The sequence below is a fragment of the Meriones unguiculatus genome, chromosome 14 (genome assembly GCF_030254825.1).
Source record: "Meriones unguiculatus strain TT.TT164.6M chromosome 14, Bangor_MerUng_6.1, whole genome shotgun sequence".
Lineage (NCBI taxonomy): Eukaryota > Metazoa > Chordata > Mammalia > Rodentia > Muridae > Meriones > Meriones unguiculatus.
The window spans coordinates 25,283,955-25,301,536 of NC_083361.1; the positions used below are offsets into that span (position 1 = coordinate 25,283,955).

The window sequence follows — 17,582 nt, forward strand, 5'->3', positions numbered from 1 at the left end:
TTGCTTTTATCAGCTATTTTGTGGCAGATGCAAAAAAACGTAACAAATTCTCCCTGTGAGTATGCATTTCTACTTTGAGGGTCAGTAATCCCATGACTAAAGTGCATTTGACCTCACTTACACCAGAAAAGCTAGAAGCCAAGGCAAGTATGCCACCTGGTCCCATCAACAGTATTCACTGTATCCTGGCTTCCATCCACATCTATCAGTTGGTAAAGACACCAGGGCTCCACCAGAGGCAGAGGAGAACTGACTGAGAGCTCTTTGCTGATCCCAGGATCTTCCATTATGTTCTTGCCAAAGCCACACTTCCCCTGAACTACTTCTAGGTGAGATTGAGCTCAGCATGTCTGTGGTGCAGAGGTCTTCGCCCATTGATGCCTTTGTCTTCGTTCCCTAAGTCTCTCCGCCTACTCAAGTCTTTTCTTTGTCGAATTGAAAGCCAACTTTCCACACCATCCTCATTTTCCTCTCTTTATCCCCAGGAACAGCCTACCATCTTAGAAACTGATACACATTCCTGAAAACTAACACATTTCTAAAAGTCAATTTTGGGAGGATTATTTGGCCTAATTTTTGTTTTCAGGAAATCAAGGAGATCCTGGAGATATTTCATTCTAGATCATAAGAAGGGTGGTCTAAGATTCTAGACAAAATAAAACAAGATAGGCTAGCAGGTGAGTGACAAATACTTTCTTAAGAGACAGACCACACATACAGAAATAACAACAACAACAAAATAACAATGTCTTTAAGACCAGGAGAAAAGAAAAGAGCATGAAGGAGAAAGGATGTGTAAATTCTACCAGCTCTAAACAAGGCGATAGAAAGTACATCATGTCTCAATTGTATCTCAATCAGAAAGTGCCACTGAAAGGCAGTGAAATCTATCAAAAGGGAGATAGCCCAATCTGGCTAGAATCTGTTTCTCAGAAGAAACCAGGAAAATGTTGAGATTTTTTTCCCTGAAGCTTCAGTTGGAAAGTGTATAGTTGGACAAAGTGGGCCGAGGAGTTACACCAGACCCCAGCAGATTTGACAGAGCATAGTAGATTAAAGATCTATTCCTCCCAGAGAAGATTGCATTGTAGCAACCCCTCCCTTGGATTCCAATAGAAGCCAATGCCTCTCCAGAGTGATGTTCCAGGACTCCCAAGACTAGTTCATAAGAATCCTTGAGGCTTCTACCTAGGTTTCTTGGGATAGTCCTTTGGGAGCCCTGGGGTGGCATGTAAGAAGTTTAATGACCCTGAAAAAAAAATCTCTTGAAAAATCCCTGTCTATGTTCTTCATTGAGAACAGACTTACAACATACATACATACATACATACATACATACATACATGTGACAGAAGCTTCCTGGAGGTCATCAAACCATCTTCCAGCTTCCATAGCATCTCCTTTAGAGACAGGAAACAAGAGGCTCACTCAGCTAAGCCCCACCCAAATCACTTAAGCTTTATGATCGTGAAAAATAATGAAAGCTATTATTGGGTTTGCTTTTATGCTTAAAACGCAGTTATAAAACATAGGGAAAAGCCACAAAGATCAGCATGGATGCTCCAAAGGGTAAATGAATAAATGTCCAGATGAAAAGTTCTAGGAAGTGAGAATGAGAAACTGCTCATGCCCTACGGAAAATGCTGGATAAATCAGGACTCAAGAGGGATAGCACAGATGAAGACAGAACCCAAAAAACTCTCAACCAAACCCAGAGTTGGATTATCTGTTGATCAGAAGGGAAATATTTCTTGGCTGAGAATACCTCATTTGCAAAGGTAAATGTAGATAACCTGTGAGAACCAGAGGCTTTTGAAAAACCAAAACTTTTGTCACTTTATATCTTTTGAGAAGAAAAACTATCCCTAAGTCTAGGAGAAAACGTAAAACAAAGGAAAATACAACAAAACAAAAGATGTTCCAGAACCCTACAGTATGAGGGAAAGGCTGCCCAGATCCAGAGGCCTTATAAAAAGGCCTGTATGAAGCTCAGAGTTGAAGTACCTTTGGAAGTGCTAGTGTATGTATCAACAGGAAGAAAGAGAACTAGGGGCCCAGTTTGCTCCTGAAAAATGAGGTAGCCTGAAGAAAAACTACTCAAACCTGACCTGTTCAAAGGTATAAAAAGTTGGTGCTGCAAGCAGTATCTGGCTCCAGAGTGAGTCCTTATTGCCCAAAGGTGTCAGGGATCTATCTTCACAAAAGTGTTCCTTAATGCAGCAAGAGTAGGAGCCAGAAGGAAATCGTCCAGAAGAGCCAAGAGTCCCAAGTCCAAAGCAATCTTCTAGTGGGAAGTAGGAACACCAACCACCATGTCATAATGCTATTTGTGTCTGCAATTTTGCATATTTTTAATTTGTCAACTACAATTTTTTTTTTAGTGTAGTATTATATAATTTCCCGTAGATTGTACGTATTGGCATAAAAATAAAATTCCTGCATCAGTCATTTAGACGTAGTCACTGTAATGTGAATATCAAAACAACTTAACATCACTATCCATTTAAAAATATGTGAAAAATATTTCTTTGACATTTTTATAACTTCTCATCTTTAAATTTATATCCCCAGTATACTTTCCTCTCAAAATTTTTCTTCCTATATTGAACTTAAATTTTGAAGTGTTTTATTGATCAGCATTATGATATTTATTACTGATATTTGATCTTTTATTTTATATACCATTACTATAAGACTCCAAGTGTCAAGAACAAACAAATCTGAGCTTTTCCTGGTTGGTTGATCACAGTTATCATCAGCGCAATTGGTAAACATAGAAAAAAAGTTAGCAACTACAAATCTTACAAATAAAAATTTTATTGTAAGCTTATCTTGATGACATGGATATTTGAAATATAGTTTACCTTATATTATTACTATATATAATAAATTGAATTAATCTAATTGTTATTAATTAATTCTATGATTTTAAACATTAAATAGGTATTATATTTCTAGTATAAATATTTTAACAAGAAAAAAAATAAACATGTTAGTTGTTCGTTTTAAATAGTGCACACCAAATCTGCGAAAAACAAAAAACAAGAAAACAACAACTAAAAGCCAAGCCTGTTGCATTTAGAATGATCCACATCATTTAGATTTTTTTGCCTCTTTGGTGATACTTTTCTTTCCAGTTCATGTCACAGTCTAGGCATGAATATGAAAAATGGCTGAAGGGAATTGCTTTCATTTAAGTAGACACTTTAAAACAGCCATTTTTAAGACTTGATAGAGCCCACCAATCTTCTCTTTGTTCTGATCCAAAAGCCATACACTCTTACAGAATAAAATAGATAGAAAAGACAAAAATAACTGGAAATTCCCACAACTCCCTCCGCCCCCCATCACACATTCTACCATCTATCTGAATTCAGAAAACCCCACACTGGGGAAAATAGACAATTTCTAATGCTCTTCTCAGCACCAATATGCAAAAATCTACAGAACTAATCATGGCGGCCTAAGGGCCTTATCCTTCCTGGAGGAAGCCTTCTCCTTTGCTTGATTCCCCACCCCAGCCCCCAGGGTTTTGGAGGAGAGGGGAATCAGGGATGTGTGATAAACATACATTTCCTCTGGGAAGTTCCAGAATGAAAACTGAAGATCTAGAAATAGATTTACTTAAAATGCTATGTGCTTACATGTCTCCTGGGAACCTGTTGGGAAACTGAGCAATGCAGTTCATCTAAAGCGGTTCTAAGATCACCAGTTCAAGCCATCTGAAAGAGCCCCAACATTGCAGCCAGGGATGCTGAAAGCACACTGTACAGAAGGAGCAGGAAATGAAGTGGATTCAGCCATGCAGGGTGAGAAACAATGCACACCAAGCATGCAAAGTACTTGCAAATCCCCAGCTTTGCAGAAAGGAGAAAATGTCCAAATGCCCTTCTGTGAGAACAGGGACATTTTTCTCCCATATATGGTAAATACAGCAGCATAATTAATCTGCAATGGCTCTCTTCCGCTAGCAGGTATATGTTTACACGTGCTCGCGGCTATGGACAACTAAAATAAATACTCTGGCTGGCATACTGTGGAGGCCATATCCAAGACTGTGTTCTCTTTTTCTCAGATGCAATGTACTGCCTGTAATGTAACGTAATGCAATTTATTGCCTCTGGAAGCCCTAAGGATGCTTGGGGTTTCTGTTCTTAGGGCTGAGAATCTTCTTGGAGTGAAAGGTAGTAGCAAGGTAACACTGGGTCTGAGGTACTAACTCTCTGGGCACTTGGGCTATATTTGGGATGAGCCAGCACACACAGATACTTACTGAAACCCCTCCCCATTACTGTAGAGACAGCCTGGACTGGAGGCAAGGAGGAAACCAGACTCGGCCTATAATAGTCAGCTCAGACAGGGTCTAGAACCACCTAGGAAACATACTTCTGGGCGTGTGGGTCATTTCTAGATAGGTCAACTGAGCTGGGAAAATGGGCCTTGAACGTGAGCAGTACTGCTCTAAGGGCCTGCATCCCAGAAGAAGTAAAAGGGGAGCACTAGCTGAGCGCTGGCTCCTGGCTCTCTGTTTCCTGTCTGCAGATGGGCTGTGACCTCACTCACGTTCCTGCTGTCAGGACTTGGGCTCACCTGTAAACCCAAAGCCAGAACAAACTTCTTCCTTAAGTGGCTCTCGATGGGAATCTTTAACAGCCCTGACTAATGAACACACCCCTGCAAACAAACTGGAAGAAAGCCCTCCTGGCTGCGAAAAGCCCTACAAGTGAAGTCTGTCTTCCATTTGCTCTTGCTCCCAGGGAGTTATGAAATAAGATGGGGGACATGCCTGGAAATGCCTACTTCTTCTCTGGCAAGTGCATTTGGGTTATCTCCATGTTGCTTTTTAATCTCACTGCAGCCTCGCTTTACATGCACTGGACGACATGGCTGAAAAAAAAAATCTTGAGAGTGGAAATTTTAGCCCCAAGTATCAAGGAATCCATACATGATTTCATGACCATGACATGATAAACGGCTTCTTAGCCTACTGAGGCAAACTGATTGCTGACTGTGATCCCAAAAGGACCCACTAAGGTGCTGGAGCTGTCCTTTAGGACAACGGCTTTGGGTAGGGGAAGTGTGCCCCCACAGACAGCTGGCTTCCCTATGCTTCATCTACCACCAGCCTAAGCAATAGCATCCTTACCAAGTAGTTACGAGAATGTCGATACAGAGCTATGAAATTTGGGCACTCCTGTAGCAGAAATTGCTGTGTTCTTTTAAAACAGAGCGTATTTCCAGTCAGTAATATACTGATCCAGAAAGCAGCGCCAATTGCTCTGTGTTATTTCATTTACTCCAATCCAACACACTCTCGTAGCAAGGAAAACAAGGGACTTGAAGATTGATTTGCCCAAGTTTTCATGATGAGTTAGCAGCACTTACGATTTGAACTCTGACTTGGATCCAAACCCTGTGCCTCATCTACTATCCCCATCCCATAATGCCCACATTCATAGACTTATAACCCATTGAGAGAGAAGGAACTTATAAGACAGTCTATCCAGCTTCTAGCCACCATCCCGTCATTGCCATCCCACCTTAGCCATGGAACTTTCTTAGGGCAGCCACCTCATCACTGGGAAGACCCACTACTCCATGTGGGGTATCCTGGGGTTTAAATCCAGTGACCCTTGTTCACTTCCTTTCGTGGCTCCAACACATTTTATAGGATTGGAATGTCCATTTCTAGACTGAGCACCCCCTGACCCCTCCAAGTATTCTTCAAAACCATCTTCCGCACCTCCCTTTGTTCTTGGTGCTTTCTCTGAGCATGTGTGATGATTAACTGTCATTGTCGACTTGATTTGGAATTACCTGGGAGATACACCTCTGAGAATGCCTTCAAGAATGTTTTTGGAAAGACTTTACAAGGATGGGTGGTACTGTTCAGTAGGCTGGGATCCCAGGACGGATGAAAAGCAGGGGAAGGAAGAAGAAGGCTGAGCTCAGCATCCTCTGCTCCCTGCTTCCTTCTTCTCAGATGTGAGGTGGTCCAGGCTACATGTTCCTACCCCTGTGAATTCTGCCATGCCTGCCACAATGGACTTGTCCTCCTTAAACCATGGGCCAAAATAAACCTTCTTCCCTTAAGATAATTTGCCAATAACTAATAGAGGGTCCAAAACTGGATTTACTTTTATTCCAGGATAAGTCTGGACAATATAGAGTAATATTATATTATTATTGTTACTGCCTTTGCTGTATACATTGCTTCACTATTTATTTACATGAGATTTTAGAGAGATTATTCTCCCTTAATAGCCAATGTGGCTCCATAGTGCTAAAAAAATAAGTCTCCAAAATGCATGCTTTGAAAAACTATGATCTAAGCATAAGCAAATAAACATTTAACTTTTAAAACTGTGATCCTACCAATTTGAAATACACCAATTGGCCCTCTCTGCCACATATTGTTAAGGTCATCAAGAGATGTGTGCCTTAGAAACACATGAACACAGCAAGTAAAATCCCCACCACAAGTAAGGATTGTAATGTAAGAGGACATATCTCTGAGCATGCCTGTGAAAATGTTTTCTTAAGCAGGGTAGAAAGGCCACCCTGAGTCTGGCTGGTGCCATCCAATGGTCCTTGGGAAGCAAGCTCTGCAAAGCAGAATGGGCATCACAGAAGCTCCTAGGCAAACAAAGAGATTTTATTTTATTTATGTCAGGACACCCCAAATATAGGTTCCTGGTAGAATAGGTTCCCCTAGCCTCCTAGGGAACGACATTGACTCTCTGGTTTAATAAACCTTGCCTACAGCCAATCCAGTTCCTGAAGTCACCACTGTCCCTCAAGGAAATTTGCTAAGATCAAGATCATCTACGGTACAGTATGAATGTGGCAAGCTTGGCTTATAGGAGACGTGGAGGACAACATGGGGAGTGCTGGGAGGGAAGCAGGAAAGCACCAAGAAAGAAAGTTCTCAGGAAGGAAACAACTATGCAGACACGTCAAGGACAGACTTTGTCACCTGTCCCTGAGAAGCAAGCCTCAGGGATTCACCCGTAACACAAGAGTAGCTGATCCAGATCAGCTGGCAGCCAGGCACCGTGGGCCTGGGCAGTGACACATTCCAACAGAGCAGCAGTCAGCCAGAAGAACAGGAGCATATTCTACCCTGAAGCAAATCAGAATGCGGCACCAGCAGAATGAAGCTTGTTAGGAAGTCAGATACAGGGTCCAAGTCTCCAAACACTCCCGGCCTTTCCCATGACTCTATGACCTAAAAGCAGGAGAAACCATACCCAACAGCTCCCTGCTAGCAAGAGATACCGTACCCTTGCTTAGAAATTCCTCTGGTGAGAGGGGGCCACAGGGTCTTAGGTCCTCTTCAGACTGCAATACTTTTGTTCATCACTGGATTTTCTTGGCAACATGGACAGTCATGTTTGGATGGTTTAGGGACATGGACCCTAAAGTGCTTGAACACCCTTTCTCCTCCATGCCATTGCTAACACTGGTTCTGTAACTCACAGTGACTACCTCAGAGATCCCTTGTCCCAGGGGCCCCAAAGCACCAATGCAGCCTTGAGAGCCTCCTTCCATTTGTTTCAGATTCTAAGGACAGGAAGGGTAGCCTTTAAGGACCCCCCTGTGGCTGAGAAGGTGAGAGTACCTAGGGCCAGCTGCACTGGCACGGGTGTAGGAACATGAGCCAAGGCAGGGCCAGCAGAAGAATCAGGCCAGAAGAGCCCTGGCCCTGTGCAAAATAGGAGACACACAGGAACGGAAGAGAGGAATCTGTGAGCCCATCAGAGAGGCCGATTTTGGAGAAAATCAGACGTTTATTATTTGTGGAAGGCTTTTATTTAGTGGTGGGAAAGAATGGTAAGTATGTGGCACAGTATTCCTGAACTATAAATAACATGTAAATAGCTCTCCTAATGAAAACCTTACGGAGCCTGCTGTACTGGGAGACTTCAAGAATACCGAAGCAGGGAGAGGGAACCCATGTGCGGTTAACCCAAACCTTCCACCTGCTCTTCACTCCTTTGCACTTTCACTCTTGGGGAGTTTCACCTCACAGAGAAAGCAGGGGAAGAGGGGTGAATTCTGAACACGGGGGAGTTCCGAACCTCAACCTACACTCTGTTGTGAACCCGCTTTTAGTGCATATGTTGTAGAATCCAGATGCGCCACACTCTCTTCCTGGGATCAAGGATGAGCCTGCCTAGAGGCAGAGTCTACACCCTTCCAGAGTCCTCTTCTAGACTTCAAAAATCAGCTTATCCTCCTTCAGGTAGCTTATGTTCTTCAAGATAAGGACAACACCCTGCCTCCCCTCCCCCCCCCCCCGACACACACACACTGTGTGCACTGCAGATAGTAGTAGCTCAACAGAGAAGATCCAGGACATTGGGAACAGTACTGAAAGATAGGCCAGGCCTTGCCACCATCTTGCAGTGTGGCTTTGGCTAAAATATCTTTCTCCTCTGAATCCCAGTTCTCACACCTGGAAACTGTAGAGCTGGGTTAGATATTCTGGAAACCCTGACTGAGTCCTGACAGTCTCCACATAGATGTTGGTGTGAAATCCATTTTGTATTTTCTCCCAGTTTGGCTGAGTCACTCAATGCTCCCTCCCTGGTGATCCCACAGTGAACTCTGTCTCCCCGTCCACACTGACCTGTACTTCCCGTGTCAGGGCCAGCTCCAGCAGCTGGCCAAAGTGCTGGCCCAGCATGCTCAGGGTCTCACTCACGCAGGCCTTCATTGACTTCAGAACATGCTCGTTTTCCACCTGGAGGCACCTGAGGGGAAGAACCAGGGAGTGGGCCACCAGAAGGGGTACTTGGTTGAACCACAGCTGTGGCTAGGGCAAGCCTGGGCTTGCTCAAGGCATGGTGTGTGGGAAGAATGGGCTAGAGGGAAGACGCCAGTCCCAAGAGAATCAGGGATGGAGTCTGCCAGCCTGATTTGTTCCCTGACCTTTTGTTCTATAGAGAAGTATGGGACTCATCACATTCCTTATTGGAAACCTCTATTATCAGAAAGTGGCAAAGTCAGATCTCTAGGTTCTCTCTGGGATAGCGGGCTATCGTTAACAGCCAAGTTGTCTGTCTCAGTGGTACCTGGAGTTCAGGGGCAGCAAACTTTAGAGAAGGTAGAACTCTCTCTACAGAGCTTGTAAGAATTGCTACCTATACATAAACAAAACTGGTAATACCAATGACCATGCTAACATTGAAAAGAGAAAGTCTGAGGTGTCCCACCTCTGGACAAAGAACTACCAGCAACAAATCGGAGAAGAATCCGCCTTGCTTTTTATCGGTTGTTCAGTCCAGAGTGGTCAGCCTTGAAACCATAAACACACCACCAAAAATGGACTTACAAAGTTGAACTTACACATATTTGTGCATGTGTATATGTATAAGCATGCACAAATATATATATGCACAGGTATGTATGTATGTATGTATGTAATAATAAAATAATCAAAAGAAAAGAGACTGTTAAATTGAGAGGGGAGGGTCACAAAAGGCCATTGAAGGAGGAAAAGGATGCGCAAAGTGATTTGGTTCTATTTCAGTTTAAAACTTATTTTTAACAAGAAAAACAACAGAATTGCTGCCACAATATGAAAAAAACAGTTGCTTCAAAAGTTTTCCTCCCAGGCAGAAAAAGCAGAGGGTCGTAGATTGAGGTCCACCCTGTGGCCTGAGAATATTCTACCCAGAGAAGAAAAAGACTCTCCCGCTTCCCACGGATGCCAAAGTCCAGGTTTGAGGCATGAAGAGTAAAGGGGCATGTCAACACACACTCATGGTGTTTCCATAAGAGGGTGAGCACGAATGTGTGAACTCCTGTATATTTATGGTGTGAGACGGGGGGGGGGGTGGATTCCCGTGATCATATGAGTGTGTGTTTACATAGCTATGTGAGAGCGAGTGCATGTCTGTGAGCGTCTCTGTTTCTGTGCATATGAGTGGAGGTGTGAGTTCAGCTTTCTCCTTATCTGGGCTCCTGCATTCACTTTGCAGTCCAAGGAAGCTCTCCAAGCCTGACGGAAACCCTTCCCCATTATCAGCTTACCTCAAACTTTCCACTAATACCCAAGGCTCTCTTCTACCTTTCCCTTTCCCTGGGCTCTGATTCTGGGAAAATTTCATGGGAATCTTATTGTTCCATTTTACTTTTTGATTTACTAAGCAGCCCTTGCTGGCCCGGCACTCACTATGTAAACCATGCTAACTTGTAGCAATCCTCCTGTTCCTGCCTTCTATGTTGCCATTACAGACATGTATCACTACATTGACCTTGAGATAATCCCTGAATTTTTTTGAGAATGCCCAGGAAAAGAAGCTCCATCCTACCACCTCCTAATAGAAGCTCAGACATCTAGAAAAGAGACTAGTCCGTCCAGATCCAGGAGGCCAGCTGGCCAAGCAGAAAGCCTGGGGTGCACTTACCTCTCTGTGACTGCTGAGAGCTCAGAACATTTCTCCATGAGCAGCTTCTCCGCCTGTAGAAAAAAAAAAATCTGTGTCATTCCTTTGAGGACCAGCTCCTGCCCTGGGCACTCAGGGACCTGAGGAAGAAAGAAACAGGCACAGAAATGGGTACACACTGTGACCTGGGACATGGGAAGCCAAAGAAGCCAAGGTCAACTGCTTTGAGAGAGTAAGAAAAGGTGGCATGCAGTTAGTTATGCTGTGTGATCTGCGAAGCCTCAGGCAGGAAGAGGCATTTAAGCTGGGTTCATAGAATGAATAGACACTCGCTGCCTGCACAGCGAAGGAAGAAAAAGTTTAGGTGAGAGATGAAGAAAGGAAAGAAAGAAAGAAAGAAAGAAAGAAAGAAAGAAAGAAAGGAAGGAAGGAAGGAAGGAAGGAAGGAAGGAAGGAAGGGAGAGAGGGAAGGAAAGATCGGGAGGGAGGGAAGGAGAGAGGGAGGGAGGGAGGGAGGGAAGAGAGGGAGGGAAGGAAAGAAGGAAGGAAAGGAAGGAAGGAAAGAAAGGGAGGGAGGGAAAGAAAGAAGGAAGGAAGGGAAAGAAGAAAGAAAAAAAGAAAGAAAGAAAGAAAGAAGGAAGGAAGGAAGGAAGGAAGGAAGGAAGGAAGGAGGGAAAAGAAGGAAAGAATGGGAGGGAGGGAAGGAGAGAGGGAGGGAGGGAAGGAAGGAAAGAAAGGGAGGGAGGGAAAGGAGGGAGGAAAAGAAAGAAGGAAGGGAAAGAAGAAAGAAAGAAAGAAAGAAAGAAAGAAAGAAAGAAAGAAAGGAAGGAAGGAAGGAAGGAAGGAAGGAAGGAAGAAAGAAAGAAAGAAAGAAAGAAAGAAAGAAAGAAAGAAAGAAAGAAAGAAAGAAAGAAAGAAAGAAAGAAAAGAAAAGAAAAAGAAAAAAGAAACACCTCTCAAGTGCCTTGCATAACCATATATTCATTAAGTGTCCTCACTATTCTTCTCTGCTTTGTTACAAGACAGGGATGGCCTCTGACCAGGAAAGACTCCAGAACTCAGGACGGCATCCCCACACCCGGCACCTACCAGCCCTGTCCCGAGGCTGACCTGGCCCATTTCCTGGGAGATGGTCCTGCTGACGGTGCTGTACTCGCTGACCATGGAGCGCGCATGGCACGTCAGACGCACACTCATGCTATGCACGCGTGCCCAGCGGTCCTGGGCCAGCTTCTGCCCGATCCTTCGCAGTTCCGTATTGATGACCCAGCCCCGCTTCAGGAGCAGCTGTAGGGGATCTCCGGGGCCAGGACTACCTGCTAGGATAAGGTCGGCTTGCGTGTCTTCCTCCAGGCTGATGGGCTTTGCCTGCAGGACGCACATGCATTCACATTCGGTCATGAGCTTCAGGTCCTCCATCCAGCGCTGGACGGAGTCCACCTGCATGAAGTGCAGCCTGCAACCAGGGAAGAGCGGCAGGGTGACCGGCGACTCTCCACCCCTCCCCGAGTTCCCATCCCGGGCCGCCCATGTTCAGGACACATCTAGTTTAAGTTCAGCACGGTTTCTCCAGTTCCCTCCACGATTTCTTATTACCGCTGTCCAACAGATAATAAGATGGAGGCACAATGCTTTGAGCGCAGGTGACCAGACCGATGATTGACAGGCCATGACTCCTGACAGAAGGTATCAAATAACGGTGGCATGAAATGAACTGTGGCCGACCTATAATAGGCATATTGTGTGCATTTTCTTTAAACAACGCCTTCCAGAAAGTCGGTAACAATGGAAATGATTTCCCAAAGAAACAGAGTGGGGAGTATACGCAGGGTACAAACATAAAACAAAGACAATGACACAGAAATGATAATCTAGAGAAAAATGTTCAAAGGAGAGATAGAAATTCCAAGGGGTCCTCGGGGGTGATGGCATGAAAGCATTTTCCCTTCTGCCTTTCAACTTTCCTCTAGCCAAGACAGAATCACGCTACAAAAAAAAATGTGGCCCCACTCCTTAAAACTGTCAAATCATCAAAAGGAGAGAAATGGAGGGGACCGACACAGGCCCGAGGAGACTTGGGAGATGTGCTGAGAACATAGAAGATGATGCTCTGGGAGGAATCCTCAAACAGAACAGTGACATGTTGGGACAACTGAGGAACTCTAGAAGTTCAGTTAAATAGTAATGGATCCATGTCGGTTGGTGACAGGAATCATGAATAATCGGAGCACTTGGGTGTGGAGCCAAGAGGAACATGATCTACTATCTCTGCAACTTTCTGTACATCTAAAGGTGTCTCAAGGTTATTTTTGAAACAATGTTTCTCCCAGAACGAGGTTCGCTTCCTTGCTTCTTCCTCAACCAAAAACCCGAACTGAGATGGTTGCCTGTCTTGCCATACGTAATGAGCCCCACGGGAGGAAGGCTGGTGGGACCTGGCTGATGAGGCAGGAGTGGGGGCTTCTTCAGAGAACTCGGAGTAGAAGAAACAGGGGGAACTGCTGAGAGCTGGAGGCAAACCCGCTCACTTTGCTGCCCAGTGGAGGCTCCTGATTTGCACCTCTATCTTCCTGCAGTTGAATCTCAGGTGGCCCCTTGGGCCTCTGCCTTCTGCCTCCTCGGGAACTGAAGGCCACTATAACTAGATCCTAGTGTCCCTTCTCCCTCCTCAGTCACCCTCCACCCCCAAAGAGCTTTAGCCAGAGCTTCCTGGGATGGCCTCCTAGTATCTAGGGATTATAAACATCAAAAGGACTCATGAATCCCAGGTTAACAAGGCTTGCACAGTGGATGAATGGCATGTGAGGATAGAAGGGGCCAGCTCTGCTCATCACCCAAGTGGCACAGACAGGTTCCTGGTCATTTTCCCCTTTCTGTGACTGTTATTGAAAGTTAACATACGTACATAAAATACAAGGTGGAGCCTGATCAATTTTCACAAGGTCACCATACCCCCATAGCCACATTTTTAAAAGGGAAGAAACACTCAGTCGTGTGATAATTTCAGTACTCAGGAAGCAGAAGGTTTGCTTCAAGTTCAAGGACATCCCAGACTATGTTGTGAGTTCCAGGCCAACTTGGGTGATAGAGCTGGACCCTGTCTGAAAAGAAAAAGGGGGAAAGTGCTTCCAGTTACAGGGCTCATTGGTACAGCTCCTAGGTCATTCTTCCACAAGAATCTCCAGAATTCTGATTCTTTTGAAATCAGAATTCTTTTGAAGCAAGTCTTTTTCATATTTTTTTTAACTTCTTTGAGCTTTGGCGTCATCATATTTAAAATAAAATGAATAGAACGTTCCACTTAGGACTCATGGAGGTATGAGTTAAGCAGTGAGTGTAAAGGTCTGACACAATGCATGAGAGAAAACGTGTTCGTTCTCTTTGCTGCTTTCCCCACAGACAGTTAGCACTCATGACAATAACTATAAACACAATGACTAGCACTTGCTGAACACGATCTACACATTGGGCAGAGCCCCGCACCCAGTGCTTTATGTGAATTATTTTATTTGCTCCCCAGAAAATCAGTCTCAATTAGGTATTATGCGAGTTGAGATGAGGAAAGTGAGAGGCAGAAAACTAAAACCTAAGAAAAAAGCCATAGCCCTGAGATTTGAACCTTGATTTCCTGGCTCTGGAGCCCGCTCTTTGCCTGTAAATTCATACACAGGAGGCATGAGAAACTATATAAGTGAGCCAAGACCACCTGGCAGCCATGAAGACTCAGCCTTACAATGGGAGCTGGAAATAGGTTCTGAACTTTCAAGGATAGAGTATAAATGTTCCTTGCTCTGTAGTAAACATTTAAGACTTGGGCAAAGTAGCCAAAATCCAAGAAAGACATAATGATAATGATTTCATTTTCAGATAGAAATACTTGAACCAGATGTTAAGCAGAGCCAGAGAAAGCTTTTCTGTATGACATTTAACAAATGTCCCTGCTCTGGGTGGTAAAGCTTGGGCCCTTAGCAACTGCAGCCCCATCCTCTGAGTCGTGATTCTCCGAAGGGAACTGCCTAAAGCTCCCAGGGGAAGTGGCTGTCCCCACATGACACTAGTAATAAACAAAATATTCTCTACCAGCTGAAAGAAAGGCTTAGAAGTGACAGTTATCCAAGCAAGCCCTGGCCAGCCTGATTCAATAGTCCTCTGCTGCTGCAGCCCAGCTGAGCACATGGAGCCTGACTTCTTTTCCTGCCACCATGACACGTCATGGCAGTTCCTCATGTGTCTTGGGAGCTCCCAGAGCTTACTTCAGGTGTGCCCTAGCCCTGATTAATCACAGGAGGAGCTGAATGAACCTATCTTCCATGAACTCTTAGACCAAGTGGCCTCTGGGGCCACACCAAGCATGTCCTTTTCATGTGGCTGTCTTCCCTTCTGGTTCAGGGCATGCTTTCTGTACCACAGCGGACACCTCTGTTAGCATTTCCTTCAGTCTTTTAGGTACCAGCACCAGGCACGGCTCTGTATCTTTGAGCATCACTGTGGCTCCTGGTGGGCGCCACTATCTCCAAAAGAACATGGAGATTACCTGGCTTCAAATCCCAGCCCTGACATCAGATGGACGCACGGATAAATTACATGGCTTCTCTGTGCTCTAGCATCCTTGTTGGCAAGTAAGCAAAGGTCATAGCGCCTCATTTCTAAGCTTTTGGGCATCATTAAGTGAAGTGATTATTATATACACATATAATGTAGATATATATTAATATATGTATTTTTATGAAATACGCAATACTGGGCAGACAATATTATACGTGTTAGTTATTACTAGGGAAATTTTAATACAGCAGCTGATGCGTCATCACTATTACTTAGAAATAAACAGGATGAGGAATGTTCTGGAATGGTGTAACGTAGTTTTCCCATCTCTCCAAATCCCCACATAAAAAGTTGGCAGAGCAACTATGTGACAGAATTTTTCATAGTAATAAGTAGTAAAACCTGAGAAGATCTAACTTCCCCAGCAACTTCAAAACATAGAGGCGTTGGGAAAAGCCAGCAGCTGGTGTCTTCTTGTAAGAAGACAACTAGGGAAGGAGCAGGTGGCATGATGGTCACAGATAGAGAGGTCTCGTAGTGGTGTCTGGGTGTTTACTGGAAAACACAACAGAACAGTTTGAGAATGGCAGCTGAAAGGACAAGGAAGGTCAGCTCTTCGCTCTCTGGGTCAAGTGAACAGTATGAACCTTCAACCCCGACCCACCAGGAAGCTTTTCTGTAAGAAGAGGGTGAGTGTCAGGGACACCACGGGCAAAGGAAGGAGATACAGTGCCAGTGTGAAAGGAGGGGTGGAGTCGGAAACCCTGAGAGGCCAAAGCAAGAACTCAGAAGACCTTCTTAAAGCCCACCCGCTCCTAATTTCACATGACAGCAAGCACCAAGCACTTAAATCTCATCCTGCCTCTGGGTACTTTAAAAGAATAGAGAGTACATTACTATCCCTCTATTGAGAAAATGAGAGAAGAGCATAGGCAAACTAGACGAAAACTGAGTGTGTGTGTGTGTGTGTGTGTGTGTGAGACTATAGGCTTACTTTTTAAGAATATTATGCAAATCGTGAAGGAGAAGCACAAATTCTCAAAAGGAAGATGACCTAATTTGGGAAAGAATTAAAACTGAAACAAGAACATTCATCTTAGAAACAGATGAAACAAAAATAACAACAAATCTGCACGCAATAATGTTTTTTGAGAATCAAATGGAAAAGGGAGACATCTTAAAATAAAAAAAAAATTAAAGCTATAAAATAATTTAAGAGAGGACGACAAACATTAAATGTGGGTAATGATGGAATAGCACACAGGAGAAAAGTCCCAGAAGGTGAAATGCGAAGGGAGAAATGACAAATACTGAAAACTGCACATGAGGGAAACTTTCTTAGGAGGAAGAAGATTAAAGAGACACATTAAAAGAGCACTCTGAGTGCAGGGAAAGAGAGCCATCCATCCCAGGCTTAGCCCAATAAGAATACTGAACAGGTGAGGTGCTGCACTCCTGCCCTCTCTGCCTCTAGGGTGTGGAGCCAGAAGAATCAGAAATTCATGGTCATCTTCAGCTGTGTACAAGGCCAGATGAGAATACAGAAGACCGTCTAAAGAGAAGTAAATAAAGATTAACAAATCTAACTGAACAAGAGAAGAAGGGAAGAAAAGAGGAAATGGGTAGAGGGGCCCCTGTACATCCAGAAGAAAGTACAAGTTATCGATAAAGAATATAAATCTATGCCAACATAAAGTATTTTGGGTCCACCATTTTTTCAAAGGTAGTCACAATGAAATACTCAAGGAAATGAGGTGGTAGACAAGGATTTCATATTTAGCCATAAGGACTCAAATAGAAGACGAGGAGGAATCCTGGGCTCCAGTAGGAAAGCTGTTCTTGGAGAACAATCCTTCAAGAATGGCTAAGAAAGGGGTCTGGAGAGATGGCTCAGTGGATGAGAGCACTGGCTTCTCTTCCAGAGGACCCAGGTTCCACTCACTGGGTTCACGTGGCCTCTCCCAGCCTTCTGTAACTCCAGTTCCCGGGATCTGAGACCCTCTTCGGAACGCCGTGGGCACTGTGCACATACACTCAATGCAGGCAAAACACTCGTACATATAAAATAAATATTTTTGGAAAAAAATGCTTAAGGAAGAGCTGGGGTGTACTTCTGAGGCAGGGTGCTTGCCTATCATGCCCAAGGCCCTGTGTTCAAGCCTCAGCAGTGAAGCAAAGGCTAGCAAAGATAAATTCATGGAGACTTCGACACTGGTTCATAGAGGTAATGATTGAGAGAACAGTCAAAGCCTAGACTCTGACCTGAGACTGCAGCAGCAGAACAGATGAGGAAAGGAACTTGGAAGCAGATGATGAGCTCAGAGACAGACCTTACGTTTCTACTTCTCAAGATGTTCAGTCTCTCACTGCCCCCACAGAGCTTCGTTCCACATATGCAGATGTGTGTCCCAAATGTCCTCACAGAGCCCATCTGGACATTCATTCTTCTATGGAACCATCATTTACTTAGTGCCTGCCATGTGCCAGGAAGTGGGATGGAGCAGCAAACAAAACAAGCAACAAAAATCTCCTTATGGAGAGGACGTATGATGGGCAGAAAAGTAAATGTTAAAAACAGAATAAATGAGAACTGTGTGGTCTGCTAAGAGCTGCTCATTTCTACTGAGGAGGTGAGGCAGAAAT

The 17,582-nt window shown here is 44.3% G+C and overlaps 1 protein-coding gene across 4 annotated transcripts in view; it reads right to left on the reverse strand.

Annotated features, from left to right (window-relative positions):
* Insc (INSC spindle orientation adaptor protein) overlaps nucleotides 1–17,582 on the reverse strand; it is a 104,749-nt gene that overhangs the window by 48,030 nt on the left and 39,137 nt on the right. For all 4 annotated transcript variants that reach the window (XM_060366995.1, XM_021638614.2, XM_060366993.1 and 1 more), the window contains exons 3-5: nucleotides 11,505–11,850; nucleotides 10,416–10,468; nucleotides 8,633–8,756 (exon numbers count right to left, since the gene is read on the reverse strand). In XM_060366995.1, the coding sequence (XP_060222978.1) occupies nucleotides 8,633–8,756; nucleotides 10,416–10,468; nucleotides 11,505–11,850 (523 nt within the window). The remainder of the gene's footprint in view (nucleotides 1–8,632; nucleotides 8,757–10,415; nucleotides 10,469–11,504; nucleotides 11,851–17,582) is intronic.